This window comes from Eumetopias jubatus, unplaced genomic scaffold (assembly GCF_037043125.1).
Source record: "Eumetopias jubatus isolate StellerSeaLion01/CBP00866 unplaced genomic scaffold, mEumJub1_p1.0 scaffold_8, whole genome shotgun sequence".
Lineage (NCBI taxonomy): Eukaryota > Metazoa > Chordata > Mammalia > Carnivora > Otariidae > Eumetopias > Eumetopias jubatus.
The window spans coordinates 9,281,650-9,304,127 of record NW_028274814.1 but is presented as its reverse complement, the minus strand read 5'-3'; the positions used below and the strand labels follow the sequence as shown (position 1 = coordinate 9,304,127).

The window sequence follows — 22,478 nt, the reverse complement described above, 5'->3', positions numbered from 1 at the left end:
TTACAAATATAATTTAAAAACTGGTTCAAGGGGCGCCTGGGTGGCTCAGTCGGTTGAGCGGCTGCCTTCGGCTCAGGTCACGATCCCAGGGTCCTGGAATCGAGCCCCACGTCAAGGCTCCTTCCTCGGCGGGGAGCCTGCTTCTGCCTCTCCCTCTGCCTGCCACTCCACCTGCTTGTGCTCTCCCTCTCTCTATCTCTGTCAAATAAATAAATAAAATCTTTAAAAAATAATAATAATAAATAAAAAATAAAAATAAAAAAATAAAAACGGGTTCAATTAGTAAATTATTGCAATTAGGAAAAGTCCCGGGGCACCCAGGTGGCTCAACCGGTTAAGTGTCTGCCTTTGGCTCCTGGGATCTAGCGCAGCATCGGGCTCCCTGCTCAGCCTGCTTCTCCCTCTCCCTCTGCCTCTCCCTCTCTCTCTCAAATAAATAAATAAATAAATAGATAAAATCTTTAAAAAAATAAAAAATGCCCCAAATTCAGTGATCAAATCTTTGGGACAATGTACTACCCCACACCATTATTTAATACATACGTATATTTTTAAGTAATCTCTATACCCAGCATGGGGCTCGAACTCACAACCCTGAGATCAGGAGTTGCATACTCTACCAACTGAGCCAGCCAGGTGCCTCGGACCCCCTGAAACATCCTTATTTAAAAGCATACAATTTTATCTGCTGATGTCCACAAAAGCAATTCTCTGAAAATACTTTCAAAAAGTAATCAAATTTTCAATTGATGGGTATCCTAACATTCCTAGATTTATCTCTAAAAGTTTACTATAAATTTTATTATATTCACCATATGAAAAATGAAATTTTAAAAGTCTGAATGGAAATAGCTGGCGTATCCTTTCAATTAGAGAAGCAGTTACGGAAATCTACAGGCACAGTTGAAGTATCTTAAGACAACTAAACGGCAGCAGTTACAGTTTAAATCCATCTCCCTCCCACTTTAAACTGTGGTACATCATTAATTAAACAAATCGTATAGGGAAAAGGGGAAAATTTGACCCAATGTGTCAATTCAACTTTACATGATAGAAGTGTGTCCTAAAAATTAGAATGATATTTAAAGAAAGGAAAGGAATAGTCACCAAATCAAAAAGGGAGCCAGAGTTGCTCTCTCTGCTTTTGAAAGGCGCCTTTGTTATTTTGCTACTGATATAGTTAACAGCCAAAAGGACTAAACTCTGCCTTCTGTTATAGATAAACCAGGTCCACTAAGTAAATAAACTGCGAAAATTTAACAAAGGGCACAACTTTGAGCAGTATAGAAGACAACAAAATAAAACAAAACAAATGAAGCTCAATCAACCAAATAGAAATGACTTCTAGAAAGTAACACTGCCAAACAATCTGGCAAAAGAAGTATTCCTTTTTACGGATTTTCTTTATGTTCACAGATAATTTATTTAAGATTATCAAACAGACCTAAATTTCACAATTTCTGATCCAGTTCCAAAATAGAAACGGTGCTTTATAAACAGACACTAAGAGTATCTTTAAAATCCAAGATTTCTTCATAAATTTGCTCCTCAAAACAATCCCTTGAACAGACAACAGTAAGGAATGCTCTCCCTCTTAATTATGAGACATTAAAAGAATCCTTCTCTTATTCTGCTTCTGAAGGATCTCTGCATTCACAGAAAAAGGCTTGTTACTAAGAAGTCCTGTGATAGGAATATCTCAATTTGTGGGTCAAACTTGATGAGAACACTGAGGGGCAGGGTTGTTAACTATTTCTCCTAAGTAAAAAGTTCCAAAGCAGAAATGGTTTCAAGACAGCCCAGGTACTTCCCAGATTCCTGAGAAAGGGATTTCAGTACTTCAAAAGATTCCTATTTCCAAACTTTCTGAAGAAGTTGACAACGGAGAAAGAGAGAGAAGATGGAAAAAAAAGAAAAATCACATCACTACAATGTGATCTTAAGGAAAAAACATTGACCTTAAGATGAACATTGAGGAGACAGATAAAGCACTAATAAATTCAATAACTTAGATGTTATATCCTAATATATTATAATCTCTTTGTTCCTTAAAACAAAGCAGCTAATTTGCTTGATAACAAATTAAATTAGAGCTGCTCTGAATATTTTCATTTTCTTCCTTTTTTCTTTAACTCATGATCCTGAGATCAAGATCTGAGCTGAGATCAAGAATCAGATGCTTAACCAACTGAGCCACCCAGGTGCCCCATGAATATTTTCATTTTCTGCTGTGAATTATTTCCCCTACCTTTTTTATTTCTTCAACATATGCAATCATGGCTTCCTCTTTGGTCATATCGCCCAATGAACTCCAAGCATCCCTAGAAATGAGAATATCCAAATAACAAAAAGACACATTTTCCAATGGCTCAGAATACAATTTGTAGTCAATGCTATAGGGTCATTAATTTAAATCGGGCTCTCTACTTAAAGCCTACACAAAGATATTATGCTCTCAAAGGATCACTTTAAATGTACCATCTTAAAGAAAAGGATCAGAGTAAATAAACTGTCAAATTGAATAGTATTTAAAACTAGTAAATACACAGCCCATCTATAGATTATAGACTATAGATTACAGAGACTATATTATATATAGTATACAGCAGACACTATAGACTGTTGAAAAATATTTGCTAGGAACTCTTCAAAAATTTTATATTATAAAGAACAGTGACATAAATGAACATTTTAGAACTCTACATGAAATGAACTATCACAGCCATGTTTTAAATGAACAGAAGTTTTGCTTAAAAGTTTCCATTAATTTAAACAGGAGTCTAACTTATACACTCAAAAAATACAAGTGGTTTCCTACTTCTAAAAAACCAAAAATGTGAGGCAGAGGACATTTTTAAACCCCTAGATGATGAGAAGAGTCCTTTGAAATTTTTGCCTAAAATGAAAACCTTTCTTTTTACATATTTTTTCCAGAAGCAGTTTAAATCAACCAATGGTCATTTCTGAGGAAAAATCATAAAGTAAATCAACTTTCCTAAAACAGATTAGGTAACATACTGCTATTACATTTGACCTATTATCTATGACTATTCATAAAGAACTTAGAGGAAAGTACAGTACTAAGAAATCCTCAAAAGAGTTTAAGGACTTCCAATGCAGTGTAAAGAAATTTAGCCATTGGGCACCTGTGTGGCTCAGTCAGTTGGGCATCTGCCTTCAGCTCAGGTCATGATCCCGGAGACCTAGGATCAAGCCCTGCATCGGGCTCCCTGCTCAGCAGGGAGTCTTGCTTCTCTCTCTGCCCCTCACCCTGCATGTGCTCTCTCTCTCTCTCTCTCTCTCTCTCAAATACATAAATGGAATTAAAAAAAAAGAAAGATATTAAGCCATCAAAATGTGTGGCTCTTAAGACATGCTTCACCAATTAGCATACTCTGTTCATAACGTACAGTCTATGTTACAGAGGTATCTCCGGCTATTTTATGATTTTCTTAAGGATATTAAAAATCAAATTTCTATTCAAGTACAGTGGGACAGGAGGAACACAGCCTAGATAAAAAGTTAGCACAGCAGTCCCTTAGTCATACGCCTAGTTATCGTCTAAAGGCTCAAGGCAAACAGTGTCCCTTGGCAAGTAAAGTCATTATTTTTCTTGGTAGGTACAAGAGGCAGAAGAGTTTGTTTGTTTAACTGATTTTGGGAGTTGCTCTTCTTACGATAAATGAAAAAAACTCTATCAAAGGAAAGACTAACTGAAAATGATATTTTTTAATCTTTGATACACCTTTTGGTTTTATCTTCTTCTCTTCCCCAAGACTTTTCTATTTGTATGAAATTGTGTTAAAAGCACATGGAAGATAAAAATTGGATCTAGTACGTTAGAACACTTCTGCTCAGACTAATACATAACCACACAAATAAGTCATATGATAATTATGTCACTAACATAAAATCCCTTTCATAGCTCTCTATGTGAAATTACCATTTGTATCTTCCAATAGGATCCCAGAATCCAGGCCTTGAAAGTTTACAGGGACAGGGTCCTTCAGTTGCCTGCTTATAGAAGCCATAGAATTTGAGCATCATTTCATTTGTTGGCTGAAATGAACCTATTGGAAACATATTAAATACAGATCACTGGAGAATACAATCGACAATCTAAGGCTAGAAATCAGCTGAGCTATACCAATAGTGATTTTTAAATATTTCATCAATAGTTCAGATAACCTTTTATTTTTGTCTTACAGAAACAAACGTTATGGCTCTGGTAGTTGCTATACTCTTTTGATTTAAAAAAACTCAGATTTTTACACTTAAATAACAATGCCTAACATAGTCCAGTAAATAAAAGAATAAATGAACAAACAGGCCGTAGGTGTTATTAAAATAACTGGCAAATGTCATTTAAAAAGAGCAATACGTGAAAATATAGAATAACTGCATTATGCAACTATAATAATGTATTTTTTATTCAAAGATTGTGACAAACCAAACTGACTAGCATAAATGAAAAAGTTAAATGTACACTCTGCTTAACGGAACTTCCATATTAAGAAATTCAACTCCTCGGGGCGCCTGGGTGCTCAGTTGGTTGAGCGTCTGCCTTCGGCTTAGGTCGTGATCCCAGAGTCCTGGGATCAAGCCCCCAGTCGGGCTCCCTGCTCAGCAGGGAGTCGGCTTCTCCCCCTTCTTCCCATTCCTGCTCTCTCTCATTATCTCTGTTTCTCTCAAATAAATAAATAAATAAAACATTTTTAAAAAGAAGAAAGAAACTCAATTTTCTTGGCCAAATTTCAATTTCTTGATGAATAAGGAAGTTTGGCTAAAATCAACCAGTGTGTGCTGTGGTAGAAAAAGAATTAATCCAAGATAAAAGCGATTTCTCGGGACACCTGGGTGGCTCAGTAGGTTAGGCATCTGCCTTCAGCTCAGGTCATGATCCCGGGGTCTTGGGACCGAGTCCTGTGTGGGGCTCCCTGCTCAGCAGGGAGTCTGCTTCTCCCTCTGCCTGCTGCTCCCCGATTGTGCTCTCCGACAAATAAATAAATAAAATCTTAAAAAACAAAAAAGACATTTCTCACTTCCTACCTCTGTAATTTTGGACACATCAATTCCATTGAAAATTAGTCTTCATATATGTCCCTAGTGTATATATAACTTTTTTTATGTTAAAAATTTCAAATTGTGGGGTGCTTGGGTGGCTCATCCAGCTAAGCATCAACCTTCGGCTTGGGTCATGGTCCCGGGGTCCTGGGATCGAGTCCCATGTCGGGCTCCCTGCTCAGCAGGAAGTCTGCTTCTCCCTCTCCCTCTGCCCCTTCCCCCTGCTCGTGCTCTCTGTCTCTCTCAAATAAATAAATAAAATCTTTAAAAAAAATTCAAATTGTATGCATGAGTGGTATAAGTTGCAATACTTAATAACACCCACCCCCTCTTCTCTAGAACCCTCGGTTTGTTTCTCAGAGTCCGTAGTCTCTTACGGTTCGTCTCCCCCTCCGATTTCCACCCCTTCCCTTTTCCCCTCCTACTATCTACTTTTCTTTTAACATATAATGTATTATTTGTTTCAGGGGTACAGGTCTGTGATTCATCAGTCTTACACAATTCACAGCGCTCACCACAGCACACACCCTCCCCAGTGTCCATCGGCCAGCCTCCCCATCCCTCCCACCCCCCACCACTCCAGCAACCCTGTTTGTTTCCTGAGATTAAGAATTCCTCCTATCAGTGAGATCATATGATACATGTCTTTCTCTGATTGACTTATTTCGCTCAGCATAATACCCTTTAGTTCCATCCACATCATTGCAAATGGCAAGATTCCGTGAAGGTGTTTAATGCGTAAAGATTTAGCTGGAGCACCCCTTTGCCCTTTTTAGCCTTTGCCTTTTACTTGCATCCTTCTTATCCTTGAAATGCTGAAATAGATGGAAGTATAGCAGCTGCCTTGTCCCACAGTGATGAAAGCCATGTACCAAGTTGGTGAAAACTGAAAGGGAAGAGGAGCCGCGGTCCTTGGTAGCTTCATGAACAACGGCACCGGCCTGGTACGGTCTGTGCAAAATCTGATCCAAGAAAAATATAGACATTTGTCTTTCCGTAGGGTTTTATTGCTTGAAGCAAAATGGAATTTCTAACTGAAGCAATCTGTAATAGACAAAAAAACCTTTTGTACAGAATGAAGAATTCTTACAGTTAATTAATACCAAAGGACAAAAAACTCCATAGAAAAATGGGTCAGGGAAAAGACTAGCACACAGCAGAAGAGGAATAACAAATGGTCAAAAACACAAATGGGAAGATAAGCTCTATAATAATCAGGGAAATGCAGATTAAAACAACAATGATATACCACTTTTTATTCCTCAGTCCTGCTAATGATCTTATGTCTGACAATATAAAATGCTGATGAGAATATGAACATACAGAGCGCTCATACATTCCCTTTTTTTAACTTCTTTTGTAAGATTTTATTTATTCATTTGACAGAGAGAGAGAGAGAGAGCACAAGCAGGGGGAGCGGCAGGCAGAGGGAGAAGCAGGCTCCCTGCTGAGCAAGGAGCCCGACGCCAGGTTGGATCCCAGGACCCAGGGATCAGGACCTGAGCTGAACGCAGCCGCTTGCAGCCGCTTGACCGACTCAGCCACCCACACACCCAGATCTCATACACTCCTGATGAGAGTGTAAACTGATACAACCTAATGGAGACCAATTTGGTATTTTCTACCAAAAATGAAAATACACATACCTATTAATGAAGCAATTTCTGTTGTTAGCATAAATTCTAGGAAACTTTCACCCGTGTGTGCATGGGGACAGATATAAGGATACTCATCAGAGAGCCGTTTGTAGTATTAAGCGGTTTGAAACAACCAAAATACCTTCAAATGGCGAGTACATAATGAAATATGGAACGCAGGAACGATGAAATACCATATAGCAACGAAAAGGAGTAAACTACGCTAGACTCTATGAATCTTGAGAAGATAATGTTACGTGAAAAAATAAATTTTTAGAATATATAAAATACACAAAACAGAATTACAAATTGTTTATACCAACTTAGTATATAAAGTTGTTTTTCAATAAAAAGAGAAACAATAAATCTATGCTAGTGATTGCCTTGATGGGTAGAGGGACTGGTTACGGTGCATAAAAGGTCTGCATTTTCATCCAAATATTTTATTTCCCTTTAAGAAACAAACATGGAAAGTTGTGACAATTTTTAAATTTTTTTTAAGATTTTATTTTTTTATTCATGAGAGACAGAGGGAGAGAGAGAGAGAGAGAGAGAAGCAGAGGGAGAAGCAGGCTCCCAAGGAGCAGGGAGCCCGATGCAGGACTCGATCCCAGGACCCCGGGACCATGACCTGAGCCGACGGCAGACGCTTAACCATCTGAGCCACCCAGGCGCCTGACAATTTTTAAATTTTTTATAGAATTTTACCCAGTTGCCCTCCATTATTGAACAATCCATCTTCTCCCCCTGATTTGAAATACTAGTTCCCACAACCCAACAACAAAAAAACAATCAGATTTTAATATGGGCAAAAAGCTTGAATAGAGTTCTCTAAAAAAGATATGAAAATGGACAATAAGTACATTAAATGATCCTTAACATCATTAACTAGTAGGCAAATGCAAATGAGTTGTTTTTGGTTTCTTTTTAGATTTTCTGTTTCTTTACTGATATTTTCATTTTGTTCACACAATGCTTTCTTAACTTTCTCCACATCCTTCTTTAGTTCTTTGAGCATCTTTAAAAACAGTTGTTTTAACATCTTTTTCTAGTATATGTGCCATTAATTAGATCTTTATGAGTGATATTTGCTATTGTTTTGTTTTTTTCATTGGTCCATATTTACTGTTTTTTGTATGCCATGTGATTTTTTGGTTGTTGTTGTGGAATACTGGGCATTTGAATCTAATAATGTGGTAACTCTGGATATCAGATTCTCCCCTGTCCCCAGGGTTTCCTGTTTTTTGTTATTGCTTTTGTTTATTGTTAGGGTTTGTTGATTGTTGTAGGCTGTCTGTGGGAGGATCAGCCTGAGGTAAAACTAAAATTCTTCTCAAGTCCTTTCAGAGCCTTTCCCTGGGCATGTGTGGTCACTTCTAGTTTTCTTGCGTTTGCAGTTGCTTTTTTTTTTTCTTAAGATTTTATTTCTCCATTCAACAGATAGTGGGAGAGAGCTCAAGAGAAAGCCTGAGCAGGGGGAGCAGCAGGGGGAGAGGGGAAAAGCAGCCTTCCCCACTGAGCAGGGAGCCAGATGCGGGGGTTCGATCCCAGGACCCTGGCATCATGACCTGAGCCGAAGACAGATGCTTAACAAATTGAGCCACCCAGGCACCCCAAAATAAATAAAATCTTTAAAAAAGAATTAACTGTGGAGGGGCGCCTGGGTGGCTCAGTTGGTTAAGCGACTGCCTTCGGCTCAGGTCATGATCCCAGGGTCCTGGGATCGAGCCCCGCGTCGGGCTCCCTGCTCGGCCAGAAGCCTGCTTCTCCCCTTCCCCCTGTTTGTGTTCCTTCTCTCGCTGTCTCTCTCTCTCTCTCTCTCTCTGTCAATTAAATAAATAAATAAAATCTTAAAAAAAATTAACTGTGGAAATAAAGGAGCATTGGTTCAAGGAAAAAGCTGAGGGGCGCCTGGATGGCTCAGTCGGTTAAGCCTCAGGTTCTTGATTTTGGCTCAGGTCATGATCTTGAACCCCAAGTCAGGCTTCTGGCTTGGGCTCAGTGGGAGTTGGCTTGAGATTCTCTCTCTCTCTCTCTCTCTCTCTCCCTGCCCCTCCCCCCTCTTGTGTGTGCTCTCTCTCAAATAAATAAATACAATCTATTATTTATTTGAGAGAGAGAGAGCACAAGCAGGGGCAGTGGCAGAAGGAGAGGGAGAAGCAGACTCCCCACTGAGCAGGGAGCCTGACTTGGGGCTCGATCCCAGGACTCTGAGATCATGAACTAATCCGAAGGCAGATGCTCAACCATCTGAGCTACCCCGGCGCCCCAAATAATAAATCTTAAAAGAAAAAGAAAAACAGCTAAATCTCAGTAAAAACAGTAAGCTTTGTGTTGTTTGAACTTGCCTTATTTCCATCCCTCTCTCCCTAGCTCTGCAGTCGCCTGGAAGACAAACTGTCTTACAATCATAGTGCTTTGGAAAGCATCATCCTAGCAGCCTCTGGATGGGGAAGAACAGGTTGGGAAAGCCCCCAAAAGTCCGATGCCCAGAGAATTACTGCTATTTGACCTTGCTGGCAGCTCCCTGGAAAAGCCCCATTCTCAGGACTTAGCTTTCACTTGACTCAGAACTCACTTAGCACCAACAATCCTATGTATTTGTTGAAAACCACTTTTAACTGTTTACCATTGCAGTGGCTGTGGCGGCCATAATAGGGAAAACAGAGTTTGAAAAAAATTTTTTAAGGAAAATCTGGAGAATGAGATGTCCAGAGAGGGTTTTGAAAAACCGCAACGTATATTTTTGGAAATCCAGAATACCACAAATCCATGCAGAGTTGTGCCTGTGCCCAGGAGACCGTGAGCTCAGTGGCTACAAATGACAAAGAATACAGACATTACAGAACTAGCTTGGAGAAGTCATTAAACAAACAAACGACAACAACAAACAGGAACAGCATAAACTCCTGGGGAGAAACCAGATGTTCTTGTGTATGAGTAACTTGCACAATGACACAGGTAGCACCCAGGCCACATAGATATGTATTGTAAAAGTTTCCCCACTTGCAGTGAACACCTGAAACTCTATTTCCTTTGATTATCTACTCTCTCTGGAAACTTCCCACACCAATCTCAGGGCATTGCTGTCAGTGCTAATGCTCTTACCAGATTTTCTTTTTGAGGAATGTGGATGTGGAACGGAGGGATTTGAGAGGAGGACTGGCTTCTTGAATGGTGGAGATGAAAAACTGGGGACACAAATTTGCCTTGATCTCCGCCATTTACAAAGGGTAGCAAAAACAAAACAAAACCTTTGCAAAGATACAGGGCACTAAATGAGAATACTTGCCTGGGTTCCTGATGCCCTTCCCAATGACTTGCACAAGTATTTTCTTAGGACTGACTGCATTGGAAGTTTTGAGTGCTGTGAGTGAGCCTGAATTCTCGTAGTGAGAACTTATTTTTTCTTTTTCTCTTTTCCCCTTTTGTCTTTTTCTTTCTTATGCTACCTCGGGTTTTGTTTTCTGTAACTTCCAACTAAAGATATACTAACTTTACATGGGCTGCCATTTGTCTTTAGAGCTTTTTAAATATTATTTTGTTCATTTGTAGGGAAAAGAGAAATCATTCTAGATATTTCCAGCACTAAGGGATTTATAAAACCACTGGAAGGGTTGGAGGACAAAGTTCAGGGAAGGGCCACGATTATCCAGTTCTCAGCTAGGTTCAAAGATTGAGATACGTGGGGCGCCTGCGTGGCTCGGTCGTTAGGCATCTGCCTTCGGCTCAGGTCATGATCCCAGCGTCCTGGGATCGAGCCCCGCATCGGGCTCCCTGCTCGGCAGGAAGCCTGCTTCTCCCTCTCCCTCTCCCACTCCCCCTGCTTGTGTTCCCTCTCTCGTTGTGTCTCTCTCTGTCAAATGAATAAATAAATCTTTAAAAAAAAAAAAAGAAAGAGTGAGGTACTTGTTGTTGTTGGCAGGGTCAACGGTTCTGGGGACAGTTCTGTTGTCACCAAGGCCCGCAGCGTCTTACTGAAGTTGAAAATGAGAGGTGGAGGAGGTTGTGTTGATTCAGCAGCTTCCAAAATTAACAAGTGATTAATACATTCAAGCCATGCTGGAAATATTACAGCTTCTGGGAAAGAAGAAAAAACAACATGAGATTGCACTTAAAGGGTATATTTTTCCCCACAGGACTCCAGGAACTTTGCGTTTTTAGCCACTGCTAATTTTTAATTATTTCTTGATAACAGCTTGTTCCACTCTAAAATAAGACTGGCGGGGCGCCTGGGTGGCTCAGTTGGTTAAGCGTCTGCCTTTGGCTCAGGTCATAATCTCAGCGTCCTGGGATCGAGCCCCATGTTGGGCTCTCCGCTCATTAGGAAGTCTGCTTTTCTCTCTTTCTCTGTCTCTGTCTCTCAAATAAATAAATAGAATCTTTAAAAAAATAAAATAAAATGACACTGCCACTGTGAAGTGGCTTGACTTAACGTGTCTAAGGTAGGACTTTCCCTCACGTTAAAGGAATAATCAGACCTGCCCAAAAACTAGCCTGTGGGTCTGGCGTGCTACAAATATGATGACTCTGTGTAAAAGAATTTCTACAACCAATTATAATAAAATTTGAAGGAGGGTTTACAATTCATTCTATCTCCTAAAATCCTCCTATCTTGTGTGGGCCTTGCTAAACTGTTTAAACAGAGCATTCTATTCACCCTCCTTCTCTGAGGATTCCGGGATGGTATTGTTAGTTTGAAAAGAAGCAGAGAGGTGATAATGGAGGGTTGTAGAATCCTGGGATGTCAGTTAATCCTAGAATGACCTGTAATGAACTGAATTATGTCCCCTGCAAAGTCCATATATTGAAATCCTAACCTCAAGTACCTTAAATGTGAATGTATTTGGAGATAGGGCCTTTATTTATTTTTTCTTAAGGTTTTATTTATTTATTTGACAGTCAGAGAGAGAGAGAGAGAGCGAGCCCAAGCAGGGGGAGCTGCAGGCAGAGGGAGAGGGAGAAGCAGGCTTACTGAGCAGGGAGCCTGACTTGGGGCTCAATCCCAGGACCCTGGGATCATGACCTGAGCCAAAAGCAGATGCTTAACCCCGACTGAGCCACCCAGGCACCCCTAGATAGGGCCTTTAACTAGGTAATTAAGATGAAATGAGGTCATAAGCTATGACCCTAATCTAGTATGACTGGTGTCCTTATCAAGAGACAAGATTAGGGGGTTCCAGGGTGGCTCAGTTGGTTAAGTGTCCTGACTCTTGGTCTTGGCTCACGTGGTGATCTTATGGGTCATGGGATAGAGCCCCGCTCTGGGCTCCACACTCAACCTGGAGTCTGCTTGGGATTCTCTCTCTCCTCTCCCCCTGCTCCCTTTCCCTCTCTCTCTCAAATAAATATTAAAAAAAAAGGACGAGATTAGGACATCGACACCAGGGAAAAGGTCCCACATGAGGACATAATGAGAAGATGACCATCTGCAAGCCAAGGAGAGGGGCTTTGGGAGACACAAAATCTGCTGACACTTTGATCTTGGACTTCTAGCCTGCAGAAGTGTAAGAAAATAAAATTTGTTGTTTAAGCCACTCAATGTGTGGCATTTTGTTTTGGCAGCCTGAGCAGACTAGCACGCACGCGTGCGCGTGCACGCGCGCGCACGCACACACACACACACACACACACACACTTTTTTTGGTAGAGAATGTGATCATGTCACATAGTGGTCGTGGATGGAGACAGGAGGGATGGTGGGGGAAGAAGCCTGGTTGCCTGACTCCTGGTTTCCTTCCATTATACCACATTTCTAGGCTATATTCTGGTTTGTTGACCACACAATTCTAATTTAGGATCCTGGGATGCAATATTGTGAATTAACTGTGCAGATGTCTGACGTTCACTAAGTAGGCAGTATCACTTGTATTCCAGAAAACACGAGAAGCAATCTTGTACCAAGAGAGTCCAAATTATTCTTTCCTGGCACATCTCTTAACCCCTCTGAAGTAAGGTCTTTATGATTATCAGCAATCTGCTATTTCAAAGTTGAATGTATGAAATTTCCATTTATCCCCATGCATATGTGCAGAATTTGCAATTACAAATTGTTTTTCATGACCAAATTGATTATCTTGACTAGACATCCACGAAATGAAATATATAAGGTCTGATTTTCAGCTTGAGCCTTCAGTATACACCATGTGGTTTAATATAAACACTCTTAACTCTTTATTTTGTTGGGATTTCTTTGAAAGACATTTCATTTTAATGTATTCAAACAAAACCCACAGAAAAATACTAAATCAGGGACGCCTGGGTGGCTCAGTTGTTTAAGCATCTGCCTTTGGCTCAGGTCATGATCCCAGGGCCCTGGGATGGAGTCCTGAGTTGGGCTTCTTGCTCAGCGGGGAGCCTACTTCTCCCTCTGCCTGCCGCTCCCCCGATTGTGCTCACTCTCTCTCTGACAAATAAATGAATAGAATCTTTTTTTAAAAGATTTTATTTATTTATTTGAGAGAGAGAGAGAGAGCCTGAGAGGGAGGAGGGTCAGAGGGAGAAGCAGAAGCAGACTCCCTGATGTGGGGCTCCATCCCGGGACTCCAGGGTCATGACCTGAGCCGAAGGCTCAACCACCTGAGCCACCCAGGCGTCCCAATGAATAGAATCTTTAAAACAAAACAAAACAAAACAAAACGAACCCCAAAACTCTTAAAAAATAAGAAATACGCTAAATCAGTAAATAGCATAAAAGTGTACATTGTGGGAGGGAAACTGGACCCAAAAGTTTTCATGATGTTCATAACTTAGTGTCATCATGTCTGCTTGCAATTTTTAATGTTAACTCTCCACCATTTAGTCACCTTTATAACTTGGAAAAACAAGTTGTCTCCTATCTTTCTGGGTTGGATGATTTTTTATCCTGTATCAAAGCTAACAAAAATATGTAATGTTTTCCCTGTTCTTTAATATTTGAAGCAAGGGATTTTTCTTCTGCTTGTACTTTCTTTGGGGTCAGCTTCAGTTAGATATACTTCAGTTACAATAAAACTCACTGATTGTAAGTGTGCAATTCAATAAAGGTTGAGAAGTGTATTTAGTCATGTAACCCTCACTACAATCATGATCTAGAACATTTCCATCACCTCTAAAAGTTTATTTGTGTCTGTTTGGAATTTGGCCTCTGGCAAAGTCTGATCTAATTTTTATCACGGGAGTTTTGCCTTTTCTAAAATTTCATATAAATGAAATAATACAATACGTAGGTGTGTGTGTGTATGTCTTCTTTCACTTAGCAAATTGCATTTGAGATTCACCCATGACTTTGTATGCATATATAGTTTATTACATTTTATTGCGGAATAGTATTCTATTGTTTGTTTATCCATAGCTAGTTGAAGGACATTTGTGTTGTTCCCAGCTTTTAATGATTGTGTATATAGCTACTGTAAACATTCAAACAGTGGCTTTTGTGTGAACATACATTTTCATTTCTCTGGGGTAAATACCTACAAGCAGGATTGCTAGGTTATATATTAGGTATATATTTGGCTTTATAAGAAACTGTGAAGACTGCTTTCCAAAGGGGCTGTAGCAGTTTGCCGCTAGTAAGGTATGAGAGTCCAATCATTCTTCATTCTATTGTCTGCTATTGTCAGGATATTTTGTTTTAGCTATTCTAATGGGTGTGTAGTGCAGTCTTTTAAAATTTACACTGCAGGGCGCCTGGGTGGCTTAGTGGGTTAAGCGTCTGCCTTCGGCCCAGGTCACGATCCCAGGGTCCTGGGATGAAGCCCCGCCTTGAGCCCTGCATCGGGCTCCCTGCTCAGCGGGTAGTCCGCTTCTCCCTCTCCTCCCTGCTCGTGCTCTCTCTTGCTATCTCTGTGGCTATTTCTCTCTCTCTCTCAAATAAATAAAATCTTAAGAAAAACAAAAACAAAATTTACACTACAGGGCTCCTGGGCCGCTCCGTCCATTAAGTATGGGGCTTTTTTTTTTTTTTTATTTATGTACTTGACAGAGAGAGACACAGCGAGAGAGGGAACACAAGCAGGGGGAGTGGGAGAGGGAGAGGGAGAAGCAGGCTTTCCGCTGATCAGGGAGCCCGACGCGGGGCTTGATCCCAGGACGCTGGGATCATGACCTGAGCCGAAGGCAGAACCTTAACGACTGAGCCAGCCAGGCGCCCCAAGTATGGGGCTTTTGATTTACTCTCAGGTCATGATCTTAGGGTCATGAGATCCGGCTCCGTGTGAGGGTCCTGGCTCAGGGCAGAGCTGCTTAGGATTCTTTCTCCCTTTCCCTCTGCCCCTCCCCCAGCTCCAGCTTGGGCACACGTGTGCACATGCTCGCAAGCGCGTTCTAAGTAAGTAAATAAATAAAATTAAAAAAAATTTACACTACATCTTGGTGGAGTGCAGTGTTATCTTAGAATGGCCTTATTTATTTATTTCAAAGATTTTATTTACTTGTTTGAGAGAGAGGGAGTGTGTGCACATGAGTTTGGAGGGGGCGCTGCAGAGGGAGAGGGAGAGGGAGAAGTAGACTTCCGACTGAGCAGGGAGCCCCACACCGGCTGGATCCCAGGATCCTGAGACCGTGACCTGAGCAGAAGGCAGACACGAATGGACTGAGCCACCCAGGCGCCCCCAGTGTGGCTTTAATTTGCCTTTCCTTGATGAATAATGAGTTGAGTACCTTTTCCTATATGTATTGGCCTTTTGTGAAATGTAGTTGTCTTCTTTTGTCCATTTTTTATTGAATTGTTTTTTTTTTAATTGACTTGGAGGAATTTTTAAGAATTATATCCTGGGGGGGGTGGGGGGATGGGTTAGCCTGGTGATGAGTATTAAGGAGGGCACGTTCTGCATGGAGCACTGGGTGTTATACACAAACAATGAATCATGGAACACTACATCAAAAACTAATGATGTAATGTATGGTGATTAACATAACATAATAATAAAAAAAGTTTATATCCTGGGTATGAGTCCTCTGTCAAATGTATATGTTGTGGTTTATCTTTTCACTTTCTTACTAGTATTTTTTTAAGATGTTATTTATTTATTTGAGATTGAGAGAGAGAGTACAAGTGGGGGGGAAGGGCAGAGGGAGAGGGAGAAGCAGACTCCCTGCAGAGCAGGGAGCCGATATAGAACTTGATCTCAGGACCCTGGGATCATGACCTGAGCCGAAGGCAGATGCTTAACGGACTGAGCCACCCAGGCGCCCCGTATCCCTGGAAATCCCTGGAAACTATGAGTATATTACGTTATACGGTAAAAAGGACTTTGGCTCATAATCAAGTTAAGGATCTTGAGCTGGGGAGATTATCCTGGATTATCCATCTGGGATGTATGTAGTCACAGGGTCCTTATAAGGAAGAATGATGGTCAGAGTCAGAGAGGAAGAATGTGTTTATAGAAGGAAAGTCAGAGATTTGAAGACACTCTGCTGCTGATTTGAAGGTGGAAGAAGGAGCCATGAGCCAAACAATGCAGGTAGCTTCTAGAACCTGGAAAAGCAAGGAAACATATTCTCTGGAGTCTCCAGAAGGAACAAAGCCCTATCGACACCTTAATTTTAGCTGACTGTTCTGACCTCCAGAGCTGCGAAGATAATAAATTAGTGTTGCTTTATGTCACTAAATTTGTTGTAATTTGTAACAGCAGCTTTGGAAATGAATGTAATGTCTCACCTTCACACTTCACTAAAAAGCAGTTTTTCCATTTTTTCTTTATTTTTCAGTGCTTACTGTATCCTGTTTAAGAAATCTTTGCCTACCCCACACTTGTGAAGTTATTTGATATTTCCTTGCAGAAGCTTTATTGCTGGGATGCCTGGGTGGCTCAGTTGGTTTGAGCGTCTGCCTTCCGCTTGGGTTAGGATCCCGGGGTCCTGGGATCTAGTCCCGAGTTGGGCTCCTTGCTCAGTGGGGAGCCTGCTGCTCCCCCTGCTTGTGCTCTCTCTCTCTCTGATGAATAAATAAATAAAATCTTTAATTAAGGGGCACCTGGGTGGCTCAGTTGTTAAGCGTCTGCCTTCGGCTCAGGTCATGATCCCAGGGTCCTGGGATCAAGCCTCGCATCGGGCTCCCTGCTCAGTGGGAAGCCTCTTCTCCCTCTCCCACTCCCCCTGCTTGTGTTCCCTCTCTCATTGTGTGTCTCTCTGTCAAATAAATAAATAAATAAAATCTTTAAAAAATAATCTTTAATTAAAAAAAGAAGCTTTATTGCTTTACCTTTTACATTTGGACCTGTGATATATTCTGAATATGAATAAATTTTGGAGTATGTTGTGAGGTAGGTTCAATGTTCATTAAAAAAAACAACAACAAAAAACAATAACAAGAACAAAAAACAAATGTCCAATGGCTCCAGCACATTTACTGAGAAAAAAGAATCCTTTCCCTCCTTGAATTGCACTGGCACTTTTGTCATCAATCCAATTTATGCATATATTTGTGTCTGTTCTTTTCTTTTTTAAAAGATTTTATTTATTTATTTGACGGAGAGAGACACAGTGAGAGCAGGAACACAACAAGCAGGGGGGAGTGGGAGAGGGAGAAGCAGGCTTCCCGCCGAGCAGGGAGCCTGATGCGGGGCTCGATCCTGGGACCCTGGGCTCGTGACCTGAGCCGAAGACAGACACTTAATGACTCAGCCACCCAGGTGCCCTATTTGTGTCTGTTCTTACATCAGGTTCATATTGTCTTAATTTCTGTAGCTTTATGGTAAATCTTGAAATTTGGTAGCATGTATCCTCTAACTTCATTCTTCTACTTTAGTATTGTTTTGGCTCTACTAGGGTCTTTGCATTTCCAAACAAGTTTTAGAACCACCTTGTCAATTTTTACAAACCTATGAGGATTTTGAATAGGGTTGTACAAGGGAAGCTGGTTTGGTACAGAAATTTAGATCCTTCAGCTAAATTTTACTCTATTAAATCTTTGAATATGGATATTTTTCTGGTTTGTCTGTTAATAACTGACTTTTTAAGTTTATAACAACATAAATTTATCATAGTAACATATGCTTATGGTATAGAGTCATATTTGCTTAATTCAGTGAGAGGGGAAAAATGGTGTTCAAACCATGGGTCATGAAATCAATTCAGTGGTCCTTATCAGCATTATGTGAAATGAAATAGAACAGGAAATATCAGAGTATATCATATTTAGTTTTGTAAAACCTTTATACCAGCAAGTATATATATATCTATGTTCTGGGTCATGTTGTATAGAATATTTCTTATTTTGAGTTGTGTTGAAAGCCCATGGCTACCGTATGGTGCTGGGTTTTACAGTTTTATCCCCACAAATCCCCTTTTTTAAGTTGAAGTGTAGTTGACACCGTTTGGTTTTAAACTAAGAAATATTGCCTGGGGGTACCTGGTGGCTCAGTCGGTTAGGTGTCTGCCTTCGGCTCAGGTCGTGATCCCAGACTGGTCATGATCCCAGACTCCCTGCTCAGCGGGGAGTCTCCTTCTCTGCCCCTCCCCTGGCTGGTGCTTTCTCTCTCTCTCTCTTGCTCACTCTCTCTCTCTCGAATAAATAAATAAAATCTTAAAAAAAAAAGAAACCTTGTCTGCTTACAGACTATAATTATCAAACTATTTTTTAAGTAAAAATACAAAGGATAGCATATTCAACTCAATTAACTTGGAGGTATGAGGGATAACTGCTTTGAATGGATTTTATATGAATCACAAGTATTTGAACAGACAGATTTAACTGAATTGTAGGAAAGAGCACTGATCTAGAAGTCAGAGAACTTTATTATTTTCAATGTTCTTAGTTAAATCCCTTGCTGTCTTATTTGGTAAAGATAGAAACAAATCTTTAGGTCATTTATCTCTCAGAGTTGTGGGCATGAAAGAAATCTTGTAATACTTTGAAAAGCAGGGGTAACTGTTTATTTACCTCCCCAGTGTTGTCGAAAGGTATCAATATATGGGGGCACCCAGCTGGCACAGTCAGAAGAGCATGTGACCCTCGATCTCAGGGTCCTGACCTGGAGCCCCACATTGGGTATAGAGATTACTAAAACAAAAAACAAAACAAAACAAAAACAAAACTAAAAAAGAAAGAAAGGTGTCAAATATGGATGTAAGCAAGCTTAGTGATGTCTGTAGTTAATTCTGGCTCCTGTGGAGACCAAATTTAAGAATATATCACATTCAAAAAAAAGTATTTAATGTAAAGGCTGTTTTTAGGCAAACAGGCTTGAGCAATGGAATGTAGAAAGGGCACATCGACCACCTGGCGAAATACAGACAAGCCCATCAGGGGACCCACCTCAAAATATCCATAGCCCTAACTAACCAATGGGCTTCTTACAACTGGGCACAGTTCCCCAAAAAAGGGAACATTCCATATGTTGCCATACCTCCTCATCTTCCCCCTTTAAACACAGCCCCCACCCACTGCCGCCTTGCAGACAGCCTCTCTGCTGTCCTGCCCCTGGCCCCTTGCGGTGGATTCAATAACCTTCTATTTCCTTTATTCTGCTTCACGTGAATTCTTTAACTGCTGGTGCTAGTGGCTTCCACCCAACTGTGGCCCCACATTTGGGGGCCCCCATCTGATCGAGAGAAGACACCCCATTTGGGCACCAAATATATCACATTTCAAGAACTTGGATGAAATAATGCTTGGATTAATGAAAATATTAAAGAAAGACTATTATGTCTATTCCAGACAATTATGGAGAGTAAGCTGTTTATTGATTTATGGATCTGGGAATCTGGTGGCTAGGGGTAGTTTTCTCATGTGGGAGGCTCACAGTTTTCCTTTTACAGGTTGAAAATTTTATGGCCTCTAGTAAAGATAATATTCAATAAATACCTATTGATGGGTCAATTTTTAAATATGTGATTGGGTCATGTTATTATCCCTATAGTTATTGTGATTTGAAATGACTTAGTGGAGAGATGAAATACGGATTTTTAAATGATTTTTAAATTAGTTTGCTTTTTGGCCATTGGACACCACTATTCATAACTCATTATATCAAAAGCATTTAATGTTCTTGTTGAAACGAAAATCTTGAGATATAGGGCCTTTTACACTATTATAAAGCGGTTGATAAAAAAAGACAACCAAATGATTTTTTGCAACCTAGATAATGCGTACCTAACTTCAAAACTGTAGGGAGTTATTTGCAAAGAAGAGACAAAGAAAAAGCGATTAGGATGGGATAACACTGAAATTATGTGTATTTATTTTTAAATTGTGAATCTTTACAGGTACGGAGTATCATTCTTCAACTCATACCACCAGTGTGTAGTACATTGCTTGGTACAGAGCTGGCAATGATAAATGTTTGCTAAATTTTATTTTTTAAAGATTTTATTGATTTATTTGAGAGAGAGAGAATGAGATAGACAGCACGAGAGGGAAGAGGGTCAGAGGGAGAAGCAGACTCCCTGCTGAGCGGGGAGCCCGATGCGGGACTCGATCCCGGGACTCCAGGATCATGACCTGAGCCAAAGGCAGTCGCCCAACCAACTGAGCCACCCAGGCGCCCTGTGTGCTAAACTTTAAATGAAAAAATTGAGGGTGGAGGAAGTTTAGAAAGTAAAGCCTGAGTCGCATTATGTCTGAGAAGAGGAAGTAAAGATTTGGATTTCTTCATATTCTAGCCCTTTTTAATCCCGTATCAGAATTGGTATCTCTAATTCACTGACATTTCCTAATCAAGCAAATTCTGCCAATTTTCTTTTTTTTAAAGGAATATAAAACTATTTATTGACCACTGTTTACCATATGTTTATTTACAATAAAGTAAACAATATACAGTTGGATAACATTCTGACTACAAAGTTACTGTTTTTCCTGGTTTCTGCTGAACCAGTAACTCAAATACTGAGAAGACTGAGCCTCCATGTCAGGAACGAGTTGGGGTAAAGAAAATACATGCAGGTTAAGAATTTGGATTATAAAAGTCTGTTCACCCATTTATTCCAACAGGTGCTAAATTGCCAACATCTCTAACCATCTGATTATGATTAGGTTTCCATGAACAAAGTCTTAGACATTCCATGAATCATGACCTTTTAGTCAATACAGCACAGAGATTTCAACTTCTTGAAAAGGAATGGTTCACTAGAAGGAACCTTTAAATGTCCATTTAACTAAGTTTTGCTTACCTAATTAAAACACACCAGGACTTGTCTAGTTTTGTCATTTGGGTGGGGAGGTTGTCGGTGGTGATAAAATTTTCCTTTCAGGGATCTTGCAAGTGAACTTGCATTTATGACTGTAGATATGAATACGGATTCTGATATGGCTGCTTTTAAATTGTCCAATTTAAAAATCTGAAAGGTTAAGGCTTCAGGAAAAACTTCAGTTTAACTTTAAGTGATTAATTTCTTAAGTTGCTGAAAATGATAGCATTCCGGAAACACGGGCTTATCCATGGTTATAAATGCTGTTTTTGTTTTGGTGAATGTTAAAAAACAAAAAGCATTTATGTATGTATTTTAAGTATACACACAAAAACCCCCTAAATAAACAAAAAATCCAGAATGGTCCTTAGGCATATAGGAGTTAAACACAAATTCTGACTGAGTAACGACTATGAAGATTTCCCCCAACATTTAGAAAAGGTGTTCTCTAATGCAGGGGGATAATATACCATGGTCTCAAATACTTTTTTTCTGATAAAGGAAGCAACTACAGAAAGCTTTTATTTGTTCAAAGTAACCAGTGCTATAGATGCAAAAAAACCCCAACAACTCCCCCAATACTACTTCAAAACAAACATATCGAACTTGATTTTCATTAGAATGTTATTTCTTCACACTAATAAATCAAAAAACAAAGACCCGGATTATATATATATATATATATAAAATAATGCAAACAATTATTGAGCTTCATCTTCTGGACAAGAATGCCAAGTTAGTCTCTCTTCATAAAAAGCAATTACAATCTGAGGACACTTCATATTTGCCTCTTTTGCCAGCACCAAGTCTGCCTCATCTGAATCTTTCCACTTCATGAGAAACATTAATTCTCCACTGCTGTCCGTGGCACCAATTATTCGTTCAGGATCAAGACCTCTGGCAAAGCCTCTTGGATTATCAGCAGCATCTCTTTTCTTCTTTGATTTGCTATCATCAGATTCACTGTCAGATAAAGATTTTCTTTTTGTACCATCTTTTTCTTTACCAGCTTTTTGAGAATTAAGAAATGCTTCAATTAACTCTGGACAATCTAAATTTTCTTCAGGTTCCCAAGTATTGTCAGCATCTGTAAATCCCTTCCACTTCAGGAAATACTCCACCTTCCCATTCAGTACACGTCGGTCCAGTACTTTTTCCACCACAAATTCTTCAGGCTCTGCCTCTTCTACTTTTTTACTCTTTCCATTTTGTTTCTTTCCCATTTTTTGCAATGTAGTTTTATTGGAGGCCATTTTTTATTGCAGACTTGAAGAGCTATTATTCACCGCCTCCGAGCTGCTCCGGGTCCCGGGTCTGCGGCGTCTCCGGCCCTGCGCACCTCAAGCTCCAGCCACATCCCAAATTCCGCCAATTTTCACAGCCTTCTCAGGGAAAGGATTTTATTCTCTAGAGTCGCCCTGTGGCGCCACCTGCCGGAGATGTCGGGAAACTTCGCACTTGAACTTTCTCCCTGGGCTGTCCTTTACGCTCCTCCCCGTTCTTTTTCGGAGGCTCCCCCTAAACGCATGCGCTTTCGGTGGGCAGCTTAGACCGCGAGAGACTACAATTCCCCGAAGACCATGCAAAAGAAAAAAATCCCATGGTCGCGGGGAAGAGGCGGGAAAACGTGAGGTCTCGCGAGAGAACGGGATTGAGGCGGCTGCGCGA

The 22,478-nt window shown here is 40.3% G+C and overlaps 1 protein-coding gene and 1 pseudogene across 1 annotated transcript in view; both read right to left on the bottom strand.

Moving 5' to 3' along the window:
• LOC114203611 (acyl-CoA-binding domain-containing protein 5-like) overlaps nt 1-22,478 on the bottom strand; it is a 294,339-nt gene that overhangs the window by 15,285 nt on the left and 256,576 nt on the right. Inside the window, exons 4-5 of the mRNA XM_088025517.1 lie at nt 3,944-4,070; nt 2,249-2,321 (exon numbers count right to left, since the gene is read on the bottom strand). Coding sequence (XP_087881643.1) covers nt 2,249-2,321; nt 3,944-4,070 — 200 coding nt within the window. The remainder of the gene's footprint in view (nt 1-2,248; nt 2,322-3,943; nt 4,071-22,478) is intronic.
• On the bottom strand, nt 21,507-22,163 carry LOC148163644 (chromobox protein homolog 3 pseudogene; annotated as a pseudogene).